The following is a 22841-nucleotide window of genomic DNA, read 5'->3' as shown; positions in this document are numbered from 1 at the left end:
GGTCATTGAATATGCTAGAGAGTTTATCCAGTATATAATCTTGATGTACTGCAAGAAGCCCTCCATCACCTCAGTGTCAGATACAGTCAATCAGGCGTAGGGTCAGGGATGTCACTGCAGTTAATGGAGGCTACACATTGTGTTCAGTAACTGATACTTATGATTTCTTGAGGATTGTTTGCCCATTGTGAAATTGACTGCACCTGTTCATGTCATACAATAACAGTTATCAGCACTACAGAATCAGTCATTTTAGTTCCTTTAGATTTCCCATTTAGTTTTTCCTTGATGTTAATTTTTCCAGATATTAAGTTAAACTGAGGTTTGAATAAGTTGATCTGATATCAGTAATTGTAACATCTACGAAATGTAGGGTGTTGCAATACATTTTTTTCATGTCAGCAGTTCAAAAGAATTTCAGTCATGGGAAAAGGTTTAATTATTGGGCTGGGGTTTCTTGTAATTAATCATATACTTCCTGTTTTTAATTGCTGGCCTGCTTAGTGAACCCTTCTGGATAACAGTGCAGCATTGTCTTACAACACCATCATGACCATGATCAGTACTGTTTTTTCAGGAGTTTCAAATGAAGATGGAGAGTTTACAACAGAGACGAGAGGAGTTAGAGAAAAAGGAGTACCAATTAAAAGAATCCTTGTTGAAATTTGACAAATTTCTGAAGGTCAGTATGGATAATATTTTTTGCAAAAGATTGAATGCTTGTGGCATTGTATATTGGAGCAATTAAGTATGGACCAAAACACTATTTTTAACCTCTATTGTCACTATTATGACTGAAAACCAGTACTGTTGTCAGTGGGAAAGGTATTACTATTAGTGAGTATTGATATGAAAATAGTGTCATTATCTAAGCATGTCTTCCATAAATTTTTTGATGAAGAAATTTTTAATTTTCACTCATATTACACAAAGACAGGGTTCCTCTTGATGCAGAAATCCTGCATATATGACGCAGTGTAAAGTGAAAATACCCATGAAAAAAGCAAACACTGCATCACTTCTGACGCAATAAAATCACTAATCAAAACCACACAATTCAATAAACTAAATTGATTTCTGATTCAAACTTATTCGAAAGCACATTTCTAAAGATATATCACTGTGGGTTAGGCGCATCACTCGTTTACATAAAGGTCTGTTTCACTTGCATAGAGCCTGGCTAAATTTGGTTTGTGTTTCTCCTGTATGAAAGTATTAACATATGATTGGATAACACTCAGTCTAAGTAAACTTAGTCTCAGTGTATTTCGTTACAATCCACCAGTGAGACAAACAAAACCTTGTAGAAGGTCGCGTCAGTTAACCTTTGAGTGACCAATGACCGTCCAACCAAACGAAAGACGGTTAAATAGATTTAACCAATCAGACAACAGCTACTATTTAAGGATCGGAGGGACTTTCAAAATATTCAGGTCACTGACACAGATCTCTCCACAAACAAAAATTAGCACATAACACAGTTATTTGACCTGCGGTATACATGCTTTGGGGTTTCTGTTGACATGGTTACCATAAGCCAATATTTCCGCAAGATGACATCCTTGAATATTGCCATAAACACCATTTTCAGCGACTGTTTACTCACCGTTGTCATGGTTGTACGTTCGCCATGTGCATCACCCGGAAGCGAGCGTGGGCTAAATAGCATTCGGAATCATTCGGGTACGAACCTTTTCAAGATAAAAGGTTCAAAAGGTATGTGTGAATGTCCACTTTCGTGATTTGGTAAGCTGTGTTCTGATTGGTTAGTCTCAAAGGTTACCTGACGCGACCTCCCATAAGGTTATGTTAGACTCAGTAGTGGAGTGTAACAAAAAGTACTGAGGCTAAGTTTACTTAGACTGGGATAACGGAATGACACGATTAAAGTAGTCCTCTATTATACACTCGTGACCATGCGTGTCACTTTAGTCTATAAATAGAAATTTGGACTATGGTGATTTCCATGATTGTACACATGAACCAATGTACAGGCATTCGTTGATATTTATGCATGTTTGAAAACTCAATTTTTTAAGCACTGTAACATCATGAACTTTAAATCTGAAACATAGCTCACATCCATTTTGAAAGATTTTGAAGTGGGCAAGCTGGAGTTTCCCATTATTATCTTTGTTTTTCATTAATAAATTTTATTACGATGTTATGCAAAATGGCAACATGGTGTGCAGTTGTTTCCAGATATGAACAGAACTGTTTATGCTTCTATTTGCAGACGTTGTTATCTTGATATCCAAAACTATTACTGGTTTGCAAAATCAGCTAAATATTCTTGAAAGTTATTCTGCAAACTGGAAACTATCAGTTAATTTAGACAAAACTAACATAGTCATATTTAGAAGGGATGGCTCTGTAGCATTCAAGGAGAAATGTTTTTTTCACAAAAAACTAGTTGCTGTTGTCAATCAATATAAATATCTCAGGATAATTTTTTCGCATACAATGAATTTAAAATATTGTGTCCAGGACTTGGTTCGATGTGCAAAGAAAGCTACGATTTCAATTTTATCTATCTCCCAGGAATGTGGAATGTTTACTCCAAATATATTTTTCAAACTATTTGATGCCCAGGTACAACCCATTTTATTATTTGGCTTGGAAGTGTGGGGATTTCAACATTACGATTACTTGGAGAGATTACATCTTATGGCTTGCAAAAAGTCTTTATGTGTTGGACCCACCACTCCGAATTGTATGGTTTATGGTGAATGCGGGAGACACCCCATGTATATTAATTCACACATACGATACCCTAAATACTGGTTTAATATTCTGATAATGCCCGAAAGTCGTCTACCAAAATATTGTATAATATGATGGTTCATCTAGATAATATGGGTAAAACATCTTGGGCATCACATGAAAGTAGTTCTCGTTATGAATTATATAGAACATTTAAAACTGTAATACAACCTGAATTGTATTTATCTAAACTAACTTTTAACTGTAATAGAAACACATTTGCCAAATACAGGACAGGTTTGTAGAACTTAATGGTAAATAGAGGCAGAAAACTGTCCATCCTAAAATCTGAAAGAATTTGTCCTTTATGCAATTCTTCTGTTGTAGATGAAGTACATTTTACCGTTGATTGTCTGTTTTATGAAGATTTATGTTACAAGTATATCCCAGAATATTATCTATCGAAACCATCATTAATAGCCTTTACTATTATATTAACAACTAATGATGAATCCACTCTTCGTAGCCTAGCTGTCTATGTTAAGTATGCATTTATTCATCGTAACGAACACTTAATTTAGTCATGTCCTAATGTATATCCGTACAACATGTATCACTACACTGTATGCAACTCTCTTGTATAAGGGCCAGTGGCCTAAAATACAATAAACGATTGTCTTGTCTTGTCTTGTCTTGAGAGTATCCTCACATCATGTCATGTGATATACGTTATCTATTCAAATCTGTCTCGGGGGCATTGATACTAATTTTAGAACAAATGATTGTCTGCTGTAGATGCACTGTCGTCTGCTATAATGGAGACAATAAAAACAATCATTGCTACAAAGGTATTTTGGTACATATTCTGATGAAAAGCCAGGCACGTCAACTGACACTACGGCTGATTGTGAGAAGTCTCCCGATTTATTGAGCAAGAAGCCCAGATTATCAAGATCCTTTCGGAGGTCATGGCTGCAACATCACACCTGGTTGCGATTTGACACTCAGTCAGAGATGATGACCTGTGACATATGTATCCAAGGTAAATGGCGAAATCCATTTGGCAGTGGATGTATGAATTTTCAAAATTCTACTCTAATGAGACATGAGAAATCGAAAGATCATGGAGAGGCAATAAAAATTGTATCATTGCAAAAACATTTTCCTGCCACCAGTGAAAGTGTAGGAAATGTCGCTCAGTCAAATTTGAGTAACAAGTGTGATGGACATGTGAAACAGTTTCAAACTGTGTGTGTTATGGCCAAAAGGAATTCTTCATCTGCCATGTTCACAGATTTGATGGAGTTGCAAGTGGCTAATGGTGTAACTAACTGCAATGATTTTATCATAAACATGGCATTGTTGATGAAACGGAAGAATGCATATTTGAAGATTTATAGGATGAACATATTAAATCCATCAATCTGAGTCCATATATTGGAATTATGTTAGATGAGACATGTGATGTCAATATTGAGAAGTTAGCTATCTACGTCAGATATGTGAATGTCCCAACAGGTGAAGTTGTGTTTAGCTTCTCTGGAAATGAGCATGTTACGGATTGTACAGCATCTGGAATTGAAGAAGCTCTGCTTGAGTTTTTGTGTAGGAAGTCCATTACTGATTATGATCACGATGTGTCTAAAATTATGGGACTAGGAACAGATGGAGCATCAGTCATGACAGGTCGCCGAAATGGTCTTGCCGCGAAAATGAAAAGGCAAAATGCTCTTCTTACCCAAGTTCACTGCGTTGCACACAGACTTAATCTAGCAGCACCACAAGCAGGGATAGAGCTACCATATTTGAATGACTTTCATCAGAACATTAGTACTCTGTATAGATACTTCAAGGATTCATCAGTAAAATGTGACAAGCTGAGAGAATTACAGGAAATACCATATGGCAACAGAAAGCAGGTTAAAGAGTCTACTTTTGTAAGATGGCTATCTATTGAGTCACCTGTGAAAATGATTCACCAATCATTTCCTGCAATACTCATGTCCCTCAATACTGCAAATGCAAGGATAGACCCTAAAGCAGTGGGTCTCCACAGATTCATGGGAACTATGTTATTTCTGCTTGTGACGGCTCTACTTCTTGATGTTTTATGTGTGATTGGAATTCTTAGCCTTATGTTCCAAAAGGATATTGTCAACCTGTCTACAATTCGACATTTTGTCAACTCAACACTAGAACTTTGGAGACCATGAAGAATGGTTCGTTCAACGTCAGCAAAATATTACAAAAACAAAAACTCTGACCAGAAAACAACTTTCAAAGGACTTGACTTGATTGACAATGTCCCAATGAGGAATAGGTTTGAGGGTTTAAGGAACACATATATCAAGTTGCTGAAAACTGAACTTTCAGAGAGATTTCTTCAAGATGATCTTGACACTTCAGAATGCTTTGACATCCTGATCAATCCCAGTAGATACCCAGATAAGACAACAGACATTGCTGATTATGGGTGTGGTCGGTTAGAGAAATTGCTTGAAATCTATGATGACATTCTAGACACGGACAGAACAAACAATCACTTTCTGATTTTCCAACACTGTGCAACAACATTCAAAGGAAGACTGAGATTTGATCAGTTCTGCAGTCATCTTTAAGGGACCAGGCAAATACTTACCCAGACTATGTGAAGTTTTCCATTAAAGCAGCTGTAATACCTGTCTCTACCCCTTGTGGGAGGGGATTCAGTGTACAAAACATAATCAAGAACCCTGTTAGAAACTGGCTGACAAACAACAGACTTAACAGACTGTTGTTCATCTGGCTTCATGGGTCTCCTCTATCTCAGTTTGACTTTGGAAAAGCTATGGAAAACTTTTAAAAAAAGCGAAAGTAGTATGAATAACTGAACTTTACTAAATACTTACTTTAAGTGGCACAGTTGGTTCCTGTATGTTGGCTCCAACCTTACCTCCAAGTTCTCATTGAATTTGACCTGTATCATTGACATTGTGACTGAACATTTTCCTTGTTTGGTGACCACTTAAGCATTGAAATTAATAGTTGAATAAATGTGAACTCTTAGCTTTTGTGTAACCTTTACTTTGGAAATAGTTAACTTGTCTGTTTGCTTGATTTGGCCACAGTCATTTGACACACTGTCAAAGGGAGATAATTCCTTAGAATTAAAAAAAATGTAGAGGCACATAACTGAAAAAAGTAATTAGTTGAAAATCTATTATCTTTGTAAATTATTTGACCCCCCACATTTTTATTTTGACTCCTAAACAAAGAATTGGAGAGTCAACATGACCCCCAAATGTAAATGTCTTGGGGGAACCCTTCAAAGATATGTCTATATTCATGGGTTGCTTGTAAATGTAAAATGGTCAGAAAAGTGAAAAGTGTTATTGTTAATAAACTATGCATAATGAGTCACTGCTCTCCAGTGAGGTGAAATACCAGTGGTGAAGGTTACATCCCTGATGTGTAGTGATGATCAACTCATATTTAGTACCAGTGGTGAAGGTTACATCCCTGATGTGTAGTGATGATCAACTCATATTTAGTAGCAGTGGTGAAGGTTACATCCCTGATGTGTAGTGATGATCAACTCATATTTAGTACCAATGGTGAAGGTTACATCCCTGATGTGTAGTGATGATCAACTCATATTTAGTAGCAGTGGTGAAGGTTACATCCCTGATGTGTGGTGATGATCAACTCATATTTAGTAAATGGTCTCTATGATCAATATCAATAGCCATATCTAATTACTACAAACAACATTTGGGCTACAGCCTTTTCATACATGTTGCACACATTTTGGTTTGACAAAGTCAGGGGAGGTTATGTCATGTATGTTTCAGTGTCTGTGTCTAATGAGAAACTATTTACAAATGATGCTGGGCCTTCACATCTTTGTCTCCGCAAACGGTGAAATCACAATGTATTCTAGTGGTTTAAATCTGACTTTCATTTTGATCCCCACAATACATATGTAGATAGTAGTGGGGCTCCACATCTGTGTCCCATACATCACTATGTAAATGTCTTCTGTTATGGTTAATAATTTGCCGTGACAAAAGGGATAAGAAATCCCATATGAACCAGCAAAATATAACACAGACAAGTCTAAAATATTCAGTAATATGTACTGACCACAGAGCAAGGTACAATGATTCACAATAGAGGTTTCTAGTTCAGTGCAGCTGAATCAAATCTAAAGTAATCGACCACAAAATAGTATCAACTCACCAAAGTCTTGGTTTTCAGTGAAACAGTTCTACTAAATGTTACATAGCAAGTTTTCTAGAATGTAGGTCAAGCATTGATGAAGAGGTAGACAGATGCAGGTAGGCTGAATAATGACACAACTCCAATATACTCCGAGTGTAAGTCCATGTGTGTGTCCCGTCAACACAACATCCAGCCATATATATACACAGTCACTGATTCTTGAGCATTCCAGGGAAGTATGGAACATTCGCGATCGGCATCATGTTTACCAACAGTCAAAACACACCAAAGGGAAGCAACTCTAAAGCACTACCTTAAAGGCATACTTAGATTACCGTGGTACGAAATGTGACCCATAATAACTATCACTCAAAACTCTATACATTGTGACCCGGTAATAACTATCACTCAAAACTCTATACATTTTGACCCAGTAATAACTATCACTTAATCAATAACAATGCAAATTACAGAAAATACACTCCTGTAACATTTCTCTGGCCAAAAGATGCAGTTCTGGGAGATCCTCTTGTGTATATGTATTCTCAGATATATCCAGAGGGAACTGAAAGTTAGATTGTATGTTTCACCTTATGATACAAAAATATTCTGTTAAAATCATTAGATATTGTTATGGTTAGGTTTTAGCCTTCAGATTTTGTGGAGAAGACATGGAGATATACATGCTGACAAAACTGTTTTCTATGTCAACATTATAAACTATGAACTACATGTCCATATGCAGTGTGGTTATGGTGTGTGTGTTGGAGAAAAGTCACTGTAACATATTTTGCTGTTAACCCTGTCTGTCTATCTATACATAGTCATCCTCAACTTCATGTCCAAACAGGAAAATGATTCCAAACGGGCTCGTGCTGTGAAAAAGGCAAATGATGAAAGGGACATGAAGAAACAGAAGGATAAAGAAATAGAGCGGTGAGATTCACTACTCGTTTCTTGTGTGATGTGATTTTTTAAGATATTTGAAAAACTGCAGTAACATTACAGAAGTTAGTACTAGGGACAAGAATTAAAAAGTTTTTGTTTTTTTTCCTTATCCTGACTCATGCTTATTGCTTATCTCCTCTTCCCTGGCGAAGGAATGGAATACCTGAAATCCCTTGAAGTTCCCTTCTAAGAGAAGCGGACGTAAAGTACACTCACCCAAGTGTAGCGTCCCCTTTTCCCGCGCAAACGGTCACCTCACCGACCATGCTTGTCACTCTCTCCTTACCGCCCGACGAGGGCGACTGGAGTTACACGGAGTCTTCACCACGGCGATAGGTTTTTCAAGTATTTCGCTCCTTTAACTATATTTATGTTGTATGTGGTATTTGGTTTATGTATATGTATCACAATTTGTTTCTTTGTGATTATTGAGTGTAGATATAGCACATATTTTGTCAACCGAGGCTTAGTCTCAGTTGATGAAATCGTGTTTACAGTGTAGATTACGGCTGTCAGCGGTTGACCTGCTTTTAGTTTCTCTGGCATGTAAGCCCCTATGTTCTTCCACTGTTTGCTGTGAATTTTACAGAAATTTATCTGTTTCAGAATCTATTGTATAAATTCATTCTTCTCACAGGTGTGTGAGGGACAGGCAACGTCGACTTTCATTAGTCCTGTCTATTCGGATGATTTAGCTTCAAGATGTGAAGAGAGACAACGCCCTGTGCAGAATGTGATGTTATTATTCCAGTGTTAGGAAGTCGTCTACATTTGACTTACAGTCATTCAACAATTGAAAGATGTCGTTTACACACTAGATTAGCAGTCTACAGCATCATTTGATTCTTCAGACAGCATAGAGGTCTTCTAACAGTAGTCTCAACGCTGCCTATCAGGAGGCTTGCAGCAATGAATGGCAGTTTCTGACAGGACAGCCAGCCAGCTATAAATAGACTTCCTTGGAATGTCAACACATAATAAACAGCGTTGATGATCTCCAGACGAAGACAAGCTCATCATGAGCATACAAGCTCATCATGAGAGAAGTCAACTCAGTCTACAGTTGGACTTCACTATCAGGCTACTAACTCAGCTCGGATGACTTGAGAACCTAACTCTTTAGGATTTGATTCATCACTCTGTTGAGATACATCACTGTTCCAGGATTGGTGGGTCGAAGTTCAATCCGATGATTAGAAAAAGTTCTACTCTCTCCATTATCACTATGTCAGTGATAATGTCTACTCGATCTGCTCACATCAGCTCAGGATATGACCAAACGAAGGCACCTACTACTACGTCTATGACAGCGGTTCCTGAGTCATGGTTTCATGTCCCGACTGGTTTACAACACTGGACATCTTGAGACCATACGTGCTATGGTAGACTCGCCAGTTAATGTTTGCGCAGGAACTTACATATTAGAGCCGGCATTCAACAACCATCTTTAGGTAGACACGTCTCTCCAAGGATGGAGTGCCCATCTAAACAGGGTTGCAGCAGGATTCTGGAAGAAGGAAGATCAAGCTCTTCACATCAACCAGTTGGAGATGAAAGAGGTGATGCAAGTTATCCATCATTGGTCAACATCACCAAGAGACAAGCTACTGATGATCCAGACGGACAACTCAACAGTAGCCTTCTACATAAACAAGGGTCATCGAGACGTCCATCACTACTACAGCTGACGTTTCTACACTTCAACGTGGTCGACAGTCTGAATCTCCAAATAAAAGTATCTCACACACCAGGAGCCTGCAACATTAAGGCAGACGCCTTATCTCGCCCTCTTCTTCTATCACCAACAGAGTTTATGCTGCATCGAGAGACATTTCAACTAATCAGCTGGAGGTTTGGATCAATGCAACACTGATCATTTGCAACAATGTTCAACTAACCTTTGTGTCACCGGTACCAGATCCGTTAACTTGGGCATCAGACGCTCTCAGCATCTCGTGGAAATGTCTAAATGTACTCACGTTTTCCCCTCCAGTGCTGCTACCAAGAGTCATTGAGAAAATCAGACAGCTGTCAGGTCTACTGGACAGGCAGTTCCGCATACCGGCCTTGTGTTCAATACTTGGACTTCATGACTACTGAGACAGCTGAAGGCAACATATCCGCAGATAGCAGAATATTTATGTCACTTACTACATTCCAGAGGTCTGAAAGGCTCTACATTATCTACATACTTGGCAGCTCTTAGTTCAGTCGTCACCATGCAAACGGGAACCAAGCTGACTAAAGTACCCGAGCTACTTGCCTTCCTACACTCCTTCAAGTTGGAAGATCAACAGCATGGGATCTAAACATCGTACTTCAACATCTCACAAGTGATGCGTACGAACCGCTTGATCAGACCTCATTTGAACAGCTAATTCAGAAGAAGCTGTTTTTTACTTGCCTTAGCTACAGCTGCAAGCTCATGTCTTAAACAGACTAGCATGAGTGATTAGAACCCTGTACTCGTAATGAAGATACTTGTACATGAAGAGGGGTTGCAACTAGTCTTGATTACAATATCTTGACATTATGTTGCATCAGAAACTAGCAGGACGCTAGTTACTTTCTATGTCACCACATTCCAGTCAACGAAGCCTTCAGCTGAAGACAAATTTGACTAGATGTGATCCCCCCAGAATCAATAAATATTAGAAAAGCAGGACCGAATTATCGCCGTTACAAGTTCCCATTGGGGGGGAAATTATTGGACGTAATTTTGACAGCCAGCAGAATCAAGCATGGCCTGACCCACCACCGTTTCCGTCGGATTCAGTAAGCAATAAGCAAATGTCAGGATAAGGTAAAATATGTAATTTTCTGAATAAAACTGATATTTTATACTTATCCTGACTCATGACAAAAGCTGTCCCAGCTGCCCCTCACGGGCACGCTGAATTCCAATAATTCTCGTGTTGGGCGATTTACAAGGAGAGAGTAACAAGCATGGTTGGTCACCTGACCGTTTGTGCGGGAAAAGGGGAGGCTACACTTGGGTGAGTGTACTTTACATCCGCTTCTTTTAGAAGGAAACTTCAAGAGATTTCAGGTATTCCACTACCTTCGCGAGGGAAGATAAAGATAAGCAATAAGCATGAGTCAGGATAAGTATAAAATATCACATTTATTCAGAAAATTACATTTTTTTTCAAAAACAGAAATGTTGAAAGACTGTTGCAAATGTTGTGTTTTATCAAGTTTCAAGTCCCTATATTATATGATTAGGCATAGTTTCAGCTCGGGAGTATTCAACATATATACTCATACATTAGCACAACAGCAGGACTGATATTTGTTTATAATAGTTAGATATGTGTTTTGAAATCATTAGAATTCTGCTTTCACATGTTGAAAAAAGCGATGACTTTGATGTAACCATGGCATTGTTCTTGAAAATTACTGAAACATCATGGATTTTCAGAATAGCAACACCTTTTGGCAGAGATAGCGTTTGGTCTTGTGTTAAGTGATCTGGGCCTAGATTTTCAAAGCTCTCTTAGCGCTAAGATAGTCGTAAGTCAATGTTAGTGTATGGCATTTACGACTATCGTAGAACTAAGAGAGCATCAAAAATCTAGGCCCAAGTGTTCTAGCTTATTATATAAACTCAGAAGTAATGAAATTGCAGTACCATGTATATGTCTGTGCAGGTTAAAGGAAGACACATCTGTGGTGGCAACAGACAAGAACAAGCTACAACGGAAGCTAGAGAGGTACACCATCTACCACAAGTTTATGGAGAAGGTGCTGGAAGCAGGAGAGGAGTTCCATGAGATGCGGGACATTATTGCAAGACATGACACACTCACTGCCACACATGAGGTAATTCTTCGTCAGCAAAGAATTTACAGTTAGGAGATAAACATACTGTGTTGGAAAATCAAAGGTATATAGCAAGATAAACATACTGTGTTGGAAAATCAGAGGTATATAACAAGATAAACATACTGTGTTGGAAAATCAGAGGTATATAACAAGATAAATGTTCTGTGTTGGAAAATCAGAGGCATATAACATGATTATATACCTCTGAATGACTTTAATTTGCCACTTGCAATCCAGTATATACTGAAGTCATGGTAGAATTGTGATTATTCATAACTTTGTGTTAATGACACTGTGAACTCATTTCACTATAACTGAACCTGCTGAAGATTACATGCATCATGTGGTAGATACAACCATGTTTGAGTGTTTGTGTGCAGGACTTGCTGGAACGGGAACAGAAAAACCAAGAGGTGATAGAGAAGCAGAGGCAGACACTGCTGAAGTACATGGAGGTAGGATTTTCTGTCAGACATTGCTCAGGTACATGGAGGTAGATTGGTCTGTCAGACATTGCTCAGGTACATGGAGGTAGATTGGTCTGTCAGACATTGCTCAGGTACATGGAGGTAGACTGGTCTGTCAGACACTGCTCAGGTACATGGAGGTAGATTGGTCTGTCAGACATTGCTCAGGTACATGGAGGTAGATTGGTCTGTCAGACATTGCTCAGGTACATGGAGGTAGATTGGTCTGTCAGACATTGCTCAGGTACATGGAGGTAGATTGGTCTGTCAGACATTGCTCAAGTACATAGAGGAAGGCTCGTCTGTTAGACACTGCTCAGGTGCATGGAGGTAGATTGATCTGTCAAACACTGCTCTAGCAGATGGAGGCTGGTTAGTCTGTCAGACACTATACAAGTACATGGAGGTGGATTGGTCTGTCAGACACTGCTCAGGTAGATGGAGGTAGATTGGTCTGTCAGACACTGCTCAGGTAGATGGAGGTAGATTGGTCTGTCAGACACTGCTCAGGTACATGGAGGTTGATTGGTCTGTCAGACACTGCTCAGGTACATGGAGGAAGGCTCGTCTGTCAGACACTGCTCAGGTACATAGAGGAAGGCTCGTCTGTCAGACATTGCTCAGGTACATGGAGGTAGATTGGTCTGTCAGACATTGCTCAAGTACATAGAGGAAGGCTCGTCTGTCAGACATTGCTCAGGTACATGGAGGTAGATTGGTCTGTCAGACATTGCTCAGGTACATGGAAGTAGATTGGTCTGTCAGACATTGCTCAGGTACATGGAGGTAGATTGGTCTGTCAGACATTGCTCAAGTACATAGAGGAAGGCTCGTCTGTTAGACACTGCTCAGGTGCATGGAGGTAGATTGGTCTGTCAAACACTGCTCTAGCAGATGGAGGTTGGTTAGTCTGTCAGACACTACACAAGTACATGGAGGTGGATTGGTCTGTCAGACACTGCTCAGGTAGATGGAGGTAGGTGCACAAGTACATGGAGATTGATTGCACCTACATCAAAACACTCCAAGTACATGAATGTAGGACATTCTGTCAGACACTGCTCAGGTACATGGAGGTAGGATATTTTGTCAAACAATAGTCTTTCAGGTGTAAGTCAGTTAATTAAATACTGCACCAAAGTCCAATGTTGAATATCGCTCTTCTGATAACTCATTCTGTCAAACAGTTAGACAAATTGTGATTACTTCTACCAACCAGAAATAGGATGGTAGTCATCCTATCTGATCTTATAATCCGCTTCCAGTTAGTTCACAGTTACTGGGCAGGACCATTGCTACCTGCAGCATAGAGTCTGGCCATTACCATTGTGACTGATTGTTGCAGGAGAAGGACAACGAGATCCTGGGCTACAATAACCAGCTATCTGGACTCCAGACACGGTTGGATAAAGCACAGAGCGCTGCAGTCAAATGGGAGTCAAAGTGGACACACATCAAGAACACTGCTGCCACCAAGACACTACTACTTGGCAGAATTAAGATGTAAGTGTAGACTGGAATATTTCACCTTATGCAACTTAGGATGTCTAATGGTCTGAATTTAGAGCTTTATGGATATCATTGCATAGTGATTTCAACATTAGATTGCAAATATTAACTGAAAAATCTATTCCTACATAACTTTAGGAATTTTTTGTTATCCTGACTTATGCTTTATTGCTTATCTCCCCTTTCCTTCTGAACAATTAGTGGAAACACGAATCCCTTTAAATTCCCTGGAAGTGAATATACAATCACTCACCCTGCGCCGTCTCCCCTCTCCTACCAAACCGACCATATGACCAACCACATGGCAATCCTCACGCTCTCCTTAATTGCCTTAACCAAATGGTTTTACAATGTTTCTTGTGTTGCTTTGCGGCCTATCTTTAGTTTATTTTCAGTAATTTAGCCCACATTCTGCTGTGAATGCCCTTATTGTTCTGAAGAGAATGTCAGTTACATTAGTTCATAATTTTGATATGTGAAAAACAATAGCCAAAACACACCTTTTCAAGAAACATGAACATCGCATCAAAACGCAACCATCACGTCTCGTGCATTTTGAGTTTTTTGCATGTGCAGAGTCGTGTATATGCGCTTTGGACGGCAAGATGTAGGGTCGAAAAGTAGAGTGTGGATCTGCACTGTTGTGAATTAAGACAAATGGTTGCCATATTCGGGCATTGTTCGAAACAGTTGTGTAAATTCAGATAACTTATCTAGTCAACTTAGTTTGGTGGACAGTCATAAAAGGTGTCAATATTTAGTTTGGTGGACGGAGTGGAAAAAGGTGTCATTTTTTAGTTTGGTGGTCAGAGTGGCAATATCATGGTTTGGTTACCATTTTAGTTGAGCACATTTCTTTTTTTCATATTTAGTACTTACAAAATTTGTTTAAAAATTCCACTGCACAACACTTATTAATCTGTTATTCATCATAATTGAAACAAATATTATCAGAAATTTGTCAATTAACATGCATTGATGTTGTTGTAACGTTACTATCAACATTTTATACATGTATGCACATGCTTGTACTTTGACATGGTGGTCACCTGTGTTATTCATTCATATCATGTGATATTTGTCATGTAAATTTTCACATACATGTATAAATTGGAAAATTTAAACCTAATTAAAACATATTTCTGCTCCTGAATTCAGAATAATAGGGTTGGTAGCTGGCAAGATTGTGTTCTTTATGGTTAGGCATCCAATCTGTACTTTACAAGAAGATAAAGACCTAAATAAAGAGTCAGGTCTTAAAAGACCTTGCGCAGTCTTCTAGAAACTGTTCCTTCCTGAAATGGTAATATCTGCCATGTTGTTAGCAAAAGCCGAGGGAGGTTACTCCAACCTTTTTGTCACATCTTGTCATGCTAGCTATCAACATGTTACAAGTGTTTCTGTCTTACTTACAATAACTACTGCCACAGAACCATCATACTTTATTCTGTCTGATGGTATTACACTGTCTTCATGGTACATTATTTTGATGATATGTCCATTTCTATGTTGTCAGGGCAACGCACAACTTGTACCAGCTAGTAAAGAGACACCAGAAGCAGTCTGCCCAGGTTGAGGACACTGCTGAGCAGTTATCTCAGGTAACACACTACAGCTGGCCAGTCACATGGAAAGCTTCCTCTACACGTGTTGTCTTTGTTCTCACTTTCATTTGTCACAACTTTCTGTCAAACATCAAGCCTTGTAAATGTATTTATTTCCAAGAAAAGTGAAGGTTAGCAAAACATTTAGTCTGAAGATCATTATAAGAAAGACATGATTTCAAGCCAGTTCAGAAAGTGATTGTGTATGATGATATATTTGCTTGAGACTGTTGATTGTGTGGAAAGCTGTTCTGTTTGTTTATACTGCCTTGCGGTTAGTGGTACAAAATTTCATGAAGTGCTTTCTGGATGTAACAGGCTTACTGAACGTACTACTCATCCTATGGCAACGTGAAGGAGACAAGCCAGAGAAATATTGAACAAATAGATTTGACAATAGTTGGACAGACACATCCCTTTCATACAGTAAATGGAGTTTTGTTATGAACTTTTGTTATGTTAGAATGATCAATAAATATCAAACTCAGACACATGCTGGAATCAATGTCTGTTGTATATATCCAAGATGTGTTTTGAACACAGGGCTGTAGACACTGTGAGTCAGTTGCACCATATAGCCCAGATGTATTCTGAACACAGGGTTGAAGACACTGCTAGTTATTTGTATCATGAATAATCCAGATGTGTTCTGAACACAGGAGTGAAGACACTGCTAATCAGTGGTATCATGAATAACCCAGATGTGGCTTCATATGTTTGTTATTATTTAGGATTTACAATTTTTCCTTATCCTGACTCATGCTTAATTGTTTACTGTCCTCTTCCTCGTAAAGGTAGTGGAACACCTGAAATCACTTGAAGGTCCCTTCTGAAAGAAGCGGACATATAATCACAGTCACCCAAGTATTACCTCCCTTTTCCCTCCACATGGTCAGCTGACCGCCATGATACTTCACTCTCTCCCTATTGCCCGACGAGGGCGGCTGGAGGCACCTGGGGTCCTGTGCACGGCGATAAGTCTTTCATTCTCTCGGTTTTTATAACTAAATTTGTGCTGTATACTTTGTTTGGATTGTATATATTTGTTATATTTATTGTGTCTATTTCTAACACGTGTCAGTTGACGAAATCGTGTTTTCAGTGCAGATTACAGTTGTCGGCATTGGCCCACACTTACTTTGCCTGCGTGTAAACCTTTATATTCTGCTCATACTCGTTGTGTGTTTTGCTTCAAATTGTCTGAAGCAGAATTCTCATTATATTACGGTCTGTTCAGAGACGTGCTAGAGATAAGCAATGACAGCTCGCATTAGTCATGTCTAATCTAGTGAAATAAAGTCGGGTAACCGTTTAATCGTTGATGCTGAGATTCATTTTAGCAAGAAGCCAGACGTATCTCCAAGGTTGTGTCCAGGGTCGGGCGAGTCCCATCCCAGGACTCAGAGGAGATCATCCATTGAGACAGGACCATTTCAGACTAAGAAAATTAAGAAGTCGAAGTTGTCATCTGCAAGATCATCGCAGAAATATCCCTCGCTGATAAAGAAGTCATTTGGGGAGGAGATAGTCCCCTTAGAAGAACGTCAATATTTTGACGAGCCTCCGTTAATGATACGGAGTGAAAACACCATGCATCAGACATCGGCAACTAGATCGACTCCGATGGCATCTTCAACACCTCAGAACACATCTCAGCTACAACAGACATCACAGATGTCGACTGCATTCATGGCATCGTAGACAACTCTTCAACACAGTCATCAATGCACGCACCGCATGCATTCGACACAGGCATCTTCATGCAACAATTTACAACGCAGATGATGAACGTCATGGAACGAAGATTGGAAGAGGAAAGATGACTGCACTCGTCAATGATGTTGACTGTGAAACACCGAGAGCATTCATCTAGACCGGCACTCACATCTGAGGATGAAGAGGAGGTGCATACATGCATGCACTCCTGAAGATCCAGGTCCAGATCATCAGATCGTAGCACAGAGAAGGATATACCCATGCCGAGTGAGTGCACTCACACGAGTAGCTATAATCAGATGAGTGACGTCACATGCTTGCGTGAGTGCACTCATGGATGGACTTGTCAGAGGGGAAGGTCTCCTTCAGTCTCCCCTATTCATAGAAAACATTGTATGCAGTCATCCTCCCCTTCGGACTTACTGGTAAACAAATATAAGATGATCCACGACCTGACAAATGCCCCCAATTTGCATACTTGGGAACGCCCCACAGAACGATCCACTTGAAACAAGAGGGAGACAGGTTGTCTGATAAATATCGAGAAGTTCATTTTCCCCGTGTGTTTCACGCATGAATTGTTATAGCACACTCGATTTGGAACAGGTACAATCCCAACGAATTGAATCAACACAATATACTGAGCAAATATGTTTAGGACCACCGATCCATTTCACGAAGCAAATGACATTTTCCTGGGTTTTTTTTAACAAAATTGTTGAATATCTAGAATGCTTGTCAATGCCCCAATCATCTATTTGTCTTCGTCTTAACTAAAGGTCAGCGTGGAATATCAGTATCTTATGCCTGAAATTGCAGTCTTATCATTCAAAGGAATATGCAGTGTTGTTTTAATGGGTAAAGTTGACTTTTCGTCTGCTAAATATTAAATAGATAATAACTACATATAATTAATTGTGTTTCATTTAGCTTTTTAATATGTTAAGAGTTATCTGTTACTGAATGGTGGTGGCTAAATCAGAGTAGCAAGGGGGAAACATTTTTATCCCATAATTTTGTTCCTATTTCTCTGTACAGGCTGATTTTCGTCCATAATTCCGCTGGTGATCGACCGGGAAGACATGTCTTACATCAGTAGCGGTGTTGATTTCACGTCACGGTTAGCATGTATTGCACGTGCATAATCGTCACGCTACCTGTAGCAGCCAAGTGTACTCGTCCAATTCGTTGTACCACCTCTCTTGTCACAAATGCGTTTAGTGCGGGGGATCATCAAATATGTGTCTAGCAGTAGACTCACACAGTCGGGATCATCGGCGATCTATGAATTCGTTTTTCACTAGGAAAAATGAAGTTAGACATCAGCGTGAATTCCCCGTAATGGTTACCATTAGCTAATATTTCCGCAAGATGACATTGTCAAAAACGCTATTTTCTCACCATTGTCATGGCTGTACGTATGCCGTGTGCATCTCCTGGAAGCGACCGTATGCTAAAGAGCATTTGGAATCGTTCGGGTACAAATCTTTTTGGGATGAAAAGTTCATAAGGGATGTGCGAATGTGCACTTTCGTGATTTGGTAAGCTGTGTTCTGATTGGTGAATCTCAAAGGTTACCTGATGCGACCTCCCATAAGGTTTTGTTAGACTCAGTGGTGGAGTGTAATGAAAAGTACTGGGGACTGAGTTTACTTAGACTGTTGCGTCCCTTACAACAATTCTTGAATCTTAATCTCAACAACAGAGGACAGATTCCACTCCCAGACTGTCTGAAGCCTTTTTTGATGTGGTGGACTCGCCGATCGAATGTCTGCACAGGAACTTATATGTCAGAGCCAGTATTCAACAACCACCTTTACATGGATGCATCTCTACAAGGATGGGGAGCTCATCTGGAAAACGAGGTAGCAGCAGGAATCTGGAACAAAGAGGAACAGACTCTTCACAACAACCAGTTGGAAATGAAAGTGGTCACTCATGCCATCCACGTCTGGTCAACAGCATTAAGAAACAAGTTACTAATGATCCACATGGACAACTCAACAGTAGGGTTTTACATAAACAAACAAGGGTCAACAAGATCACAATCTCTGCTACGCCTAATTAATCAACTGTTCAACCTAGTCAACAGTCTGAATCTTCAAGTAAAAGCATGTCACATGCCAGGAGCCTGCAACGTCATGGCAGACGCCTTATCTCGTCCCCTACATCCATGTCCAACAGAATGGATGCTGCATCAGGAAGTGTTTCAACTAATGAGTCAAACTTTCGGATCACCGCAAATAGACCTAAGTGCAACGAGATTCAACAAACAGACAACAACCTTTGTGTCCCCAGCGGATGCTCTCAGCATTCCATGGGAAGGAATAAATGCATACGCATTTCACCCTCCAGTACTGTTACCAAAAGTCATCGAGAAAATCAGACAAACAAAGAGGTTACAACTGATTTCGGTCGCGCCTTACTGGCCAACGCAAGATTGGTTTACAACACTTATGGAAGAGCTAGGACAACCAACACTACAGTTACCAGAGTGGAAGAATCATCTCATTCATCCCCACACTAAACAAATGCACGGCCAACCATTAGTATTCCGTCTTTACGTATGGACCTTATTAAGACTTGTTTGAAACGCAGAGGATATTCAGCGAGAGAAGCGAAAGCAGTCACCTTAGCTTTACTGAAATCCCCACTCGCACACTTTATGACAACAAATGGAAACGGTTTGAGACATACACCAAGAAAAAGGGATTTTCGGTGAACAAAGTGATTCATTCTCAAACAGCAGATTATTTATGCTATTTACGTCATTCTAAGGGTCTGAAGGGTTCTACATTATCTAAGTGCTTAGCTGCTCTCAGCTCAGTCATCACCATGGTAACAGGGACCAAACTGACTCAAGTACCAGAGCTTATTGCCTTACTACATTCGTTCAAGCTGGAAGATCAACAACACAGATTTAGAGCTCCAGCGTGGGACCTAAATAGTGTACTCCAACATCTTACAAGTGATGCATATGAACCACTTGATAAAACTTCAATTGAAATGTTGACTCAAAAGACGCTATTTTACTTGCCTTGGCTACAGAGGCAAGAATATCAGAAATTCAACTAGTTCCGACTGTTATATCATGATATTTAGTTGCATCAGAAACTAACAAGACACTACATATATTAGTGTCATCACGTACCAGTCAACAAAACCTTTTTGTCAACTGGATATGATTCCCCCCCCTAAATCTGCAACGAATATGAGAAGAATAAGACTGAATTATAGCCGTGACAAGTTCCCGTTAGGGTGGGGAAATTATTGGACGTAATTTACAACTGACAGCAGAATCCAACATGGCCTGACCCACCCCCATTTCCGTCGGATTCTGTATGCAATTAAGCATGAGTCAGGATGAGGAAAAATATGTATTTTTCTGAATAAAATTGATATTTTATACTTATCCTGACTCATGGCGAAAGCCCTCCCAGAAGCCCCTCACAGACATGCTGAATTGTCGCATTCTCATGTCAGGCAATTACAGGAGAGAGTGAAGTATCATGGCGGTCAGCTGACCATGTGGAGGGAAAAGGGAGGTAATACTTGGGTGAGTGTGATTTTATGTCCCTACTTTAGAGGGGATCTTCAAGGGATTTCAAGTGTTCCACTACCTTTGCCAGGAAGAGGAGAGTAAGCAATTAAGCATGAGTCAGGATAAGTATAAAATATCAATTTTATTCAGAAAATTACATTTTTTATCCAAATATCAACATCACGTCTGTGTACAAGTTGTGCTCCAAGTTAAATGAATGTATGATGAAGAAGTGTTTTATTAATGGTATAGAAATAGGCTTTGTCATGCTATATTCTTACACTTGCAAAATTGTTTGAAATAACTCAGTTATTGTTTGTAAAATAATATTGTACATTTCACTAATTACTCACATTTGTTTTCTATTTCAGTTAGTGATTGGTTATTTCACTGACTTTGAGTTTATTTCAGATCACTAATCACTTGTTTCTCTAACCTACCTTTCAGTATATTTTCAGTTTTCAAACATCACTAAACAACTTCTTCACATGTAACCATCTGTAGTGTTTTCTTGGCAAAACATCAATACTCATTATAGCAATGTGTATTTGGAGGGTTTTTTTCAAAATTCAATTGAGGATTGTACTGATATGTACCCTAATAGAAAAGGCCTCAACACACTTGCCAAGAAAATCCTCTGGCTCCAACCACTTGCCCTTCACATAGACTCTCCTCTATCACGTATCACCATACTCTCTGTCCACACCACTAACAGCTCTCTGAGGACATATATCAATCACAACTAACCAGTTCACAAATTGCCACTGTAGCACTGCCACATTACCTTGTACTAGTTAATCAGTCATTTTGAAATTTGACTCCAAATCTTTAACAGGAATGTTTTACTGATTTGTTTGAGATAAGAAATATATGAGTCTTGTTATGTTTAACTGGCACTTGGAACATGCCAGTGGTAAGACCAATGTTTTTAGCAACCAAGTCCCTGTGGTTGGTCGACATGTGTAGGTTATTACCTGCACTGACCTGCAGGACCTTCATACTGACCTTGCGACCTCTGGTCATTTCACCTGTCATTCCTCATGTCATGACTTCAGCATGTTTTTTGGCATATTCTCCAACATGGCTGAAATATTGTGACGTTAAATCTTAGCTCACTCACTCACTCACTAACTCACGCATATCCTCATGTGAGTGGCTCTATCATGTTCATGAACCCATGTTTAAATCATATTCACATCAATCAGTTGTCAACCTGTGGTTTACCACTGTGTCGTGTCATGTTGATATCAGTCTGTGCTGCAGTGAGTGGCTGTACAGTGTTTACTCTTTGTTACCTTGTGTTCGGCCACTGTGTCCTGTCATGCTGATATCAGTCTGTGCTGCAGTGAGTGGCTGTACAGTGTATGTCTTTGTTACTTCACAGATGCCAGTGTGTCCTGTCATGTAGATATCAGTCTGTGCTGCAGTGAGTGGCTGTACAGTGTTTACTCTTTGTTACCTTGTGTTCGGCCACTGTGTCCTGTCATGCTGATATGTCTGTGCTGCAGTGAGTGGATGTACAGTGTATGTCTTTGTTATTTCACAGATGCCAGTGTGTCCTGTCAAGTTGATATCAGCCTGTGCTGCACTAAGTGGCTGTACAGTGTTTACTCTTTGCTTCTTCGTGGTTGGCCACTGTGTCGTATCATGCTGATATCAGTCTGTGCTCCAGTGAGTGGCTGTACAGTGTTTACTCTTTGTTTCTTTGTGGTTTTCCACTGTGTTGTATCATGCTGATATCAGTCTGTGCTGCAGTGAGTGGCTGTACAGTGTATAGTCTTTGCTACCTCGGTTGGTGACTGTGTCCTGTCAAGTTGATATCAGTCTGTGCTGCAGTGAGTGGCTGTAGAGTGTTTAGTGTTGACAATTATGATTTCACAATGCTAATACCTCTGTCACAATGGTATTTGACCTTGCTTGACTCACTGATAGCTGAGTCATCACGCTGTAGACAGTGATTTATACTGGAAAGTAATAAGCAGAATACTAATGGTGAAATACCATTTTTATTTAGCTGAAAAACTTAAGTATCAAGCTTGTTATCACTCATTTACAGGGAAGGCTGTTTAGTTCGGATATATATGCTACCTGACTAAAAAATGTAGATGGCATTATTATATACCAGAACATAGAGTTATGAAGATCCTTTTAACAAGAAGGATACAACTGTATCATGATTAAGATCACTGCAAACTGAAGTGCATCCCTAAAACATGCAGCAGATCACTCACGTAAAGTGCATCATTAACAAAGTAGATTGTTGAAGTAAATAACTGTAACTTGAAGAAGATCTCTGTAATTACAAAGCAAAAGATAAACATGACTAAC

At 39.5% G+C, this 22841-nt stretch overlaps 1 protein-coding gene across 2 annotated transcripts in view; it reads left to right on the top strand.

The window, feature by feature from the left end:
• LOC137296680 (coiled-coil domain-containing protein 42 homolog) overlaps nucleotides 1-22841 on the top strand; it is a 33451-nt gene that overhangs the window by 7826 nt on the left and 2784 nt on the right. For both annotated transcript variants that reach the window (XM_067828503.1, XM_067828510.1), the window contains exons 3-8: nucleotides 578-682; nucleotides 7754-7839; nucleotides 11502-11673; nucleotides 12057-12131; nucleotides 13489-13646; nucleotides 15169-15253. In XM_067828503.1, coding sequence (XP_067684604.1) covers nucleotides 578-682; nucleotides 7754-7839; nucleotides 11502-11673; nucleotides 12057-12131; nucleotides 13489-13646; nucleotides 15169-15253 — 681 coding nt within the window. The remainder of the gene's footprint in view (nucleotides 1-577; nucleotides 683-7753; nucleotides 7840-11501; nucleotides 11674-12056; nucleotides 12132-13488; nucleotides 13647-15168; nucleotides 15254-22841) is intronic.

Source organism: Haliotis asinina, chromosome 1, assembly GCF_037392515.1.
Source record: "Haliotis asinina isolate JCU_RB_2024 chromosome 1, JCU_Hal_asi_v2, whole genome shotgun sequence".
Taxonomy (NCBI): domain Eukaryota; kingdom Metazoa; phylum Mollusca; class Gastropoda; order Lepetellida; family Haliotidae; genus Haliotis; species Haliotis asinina.
The sequence above is the reverse complement of the archived record's forward strand: the minus strand, read 5'-3'. Positions and strand labels throughout refer to the sequence as shown.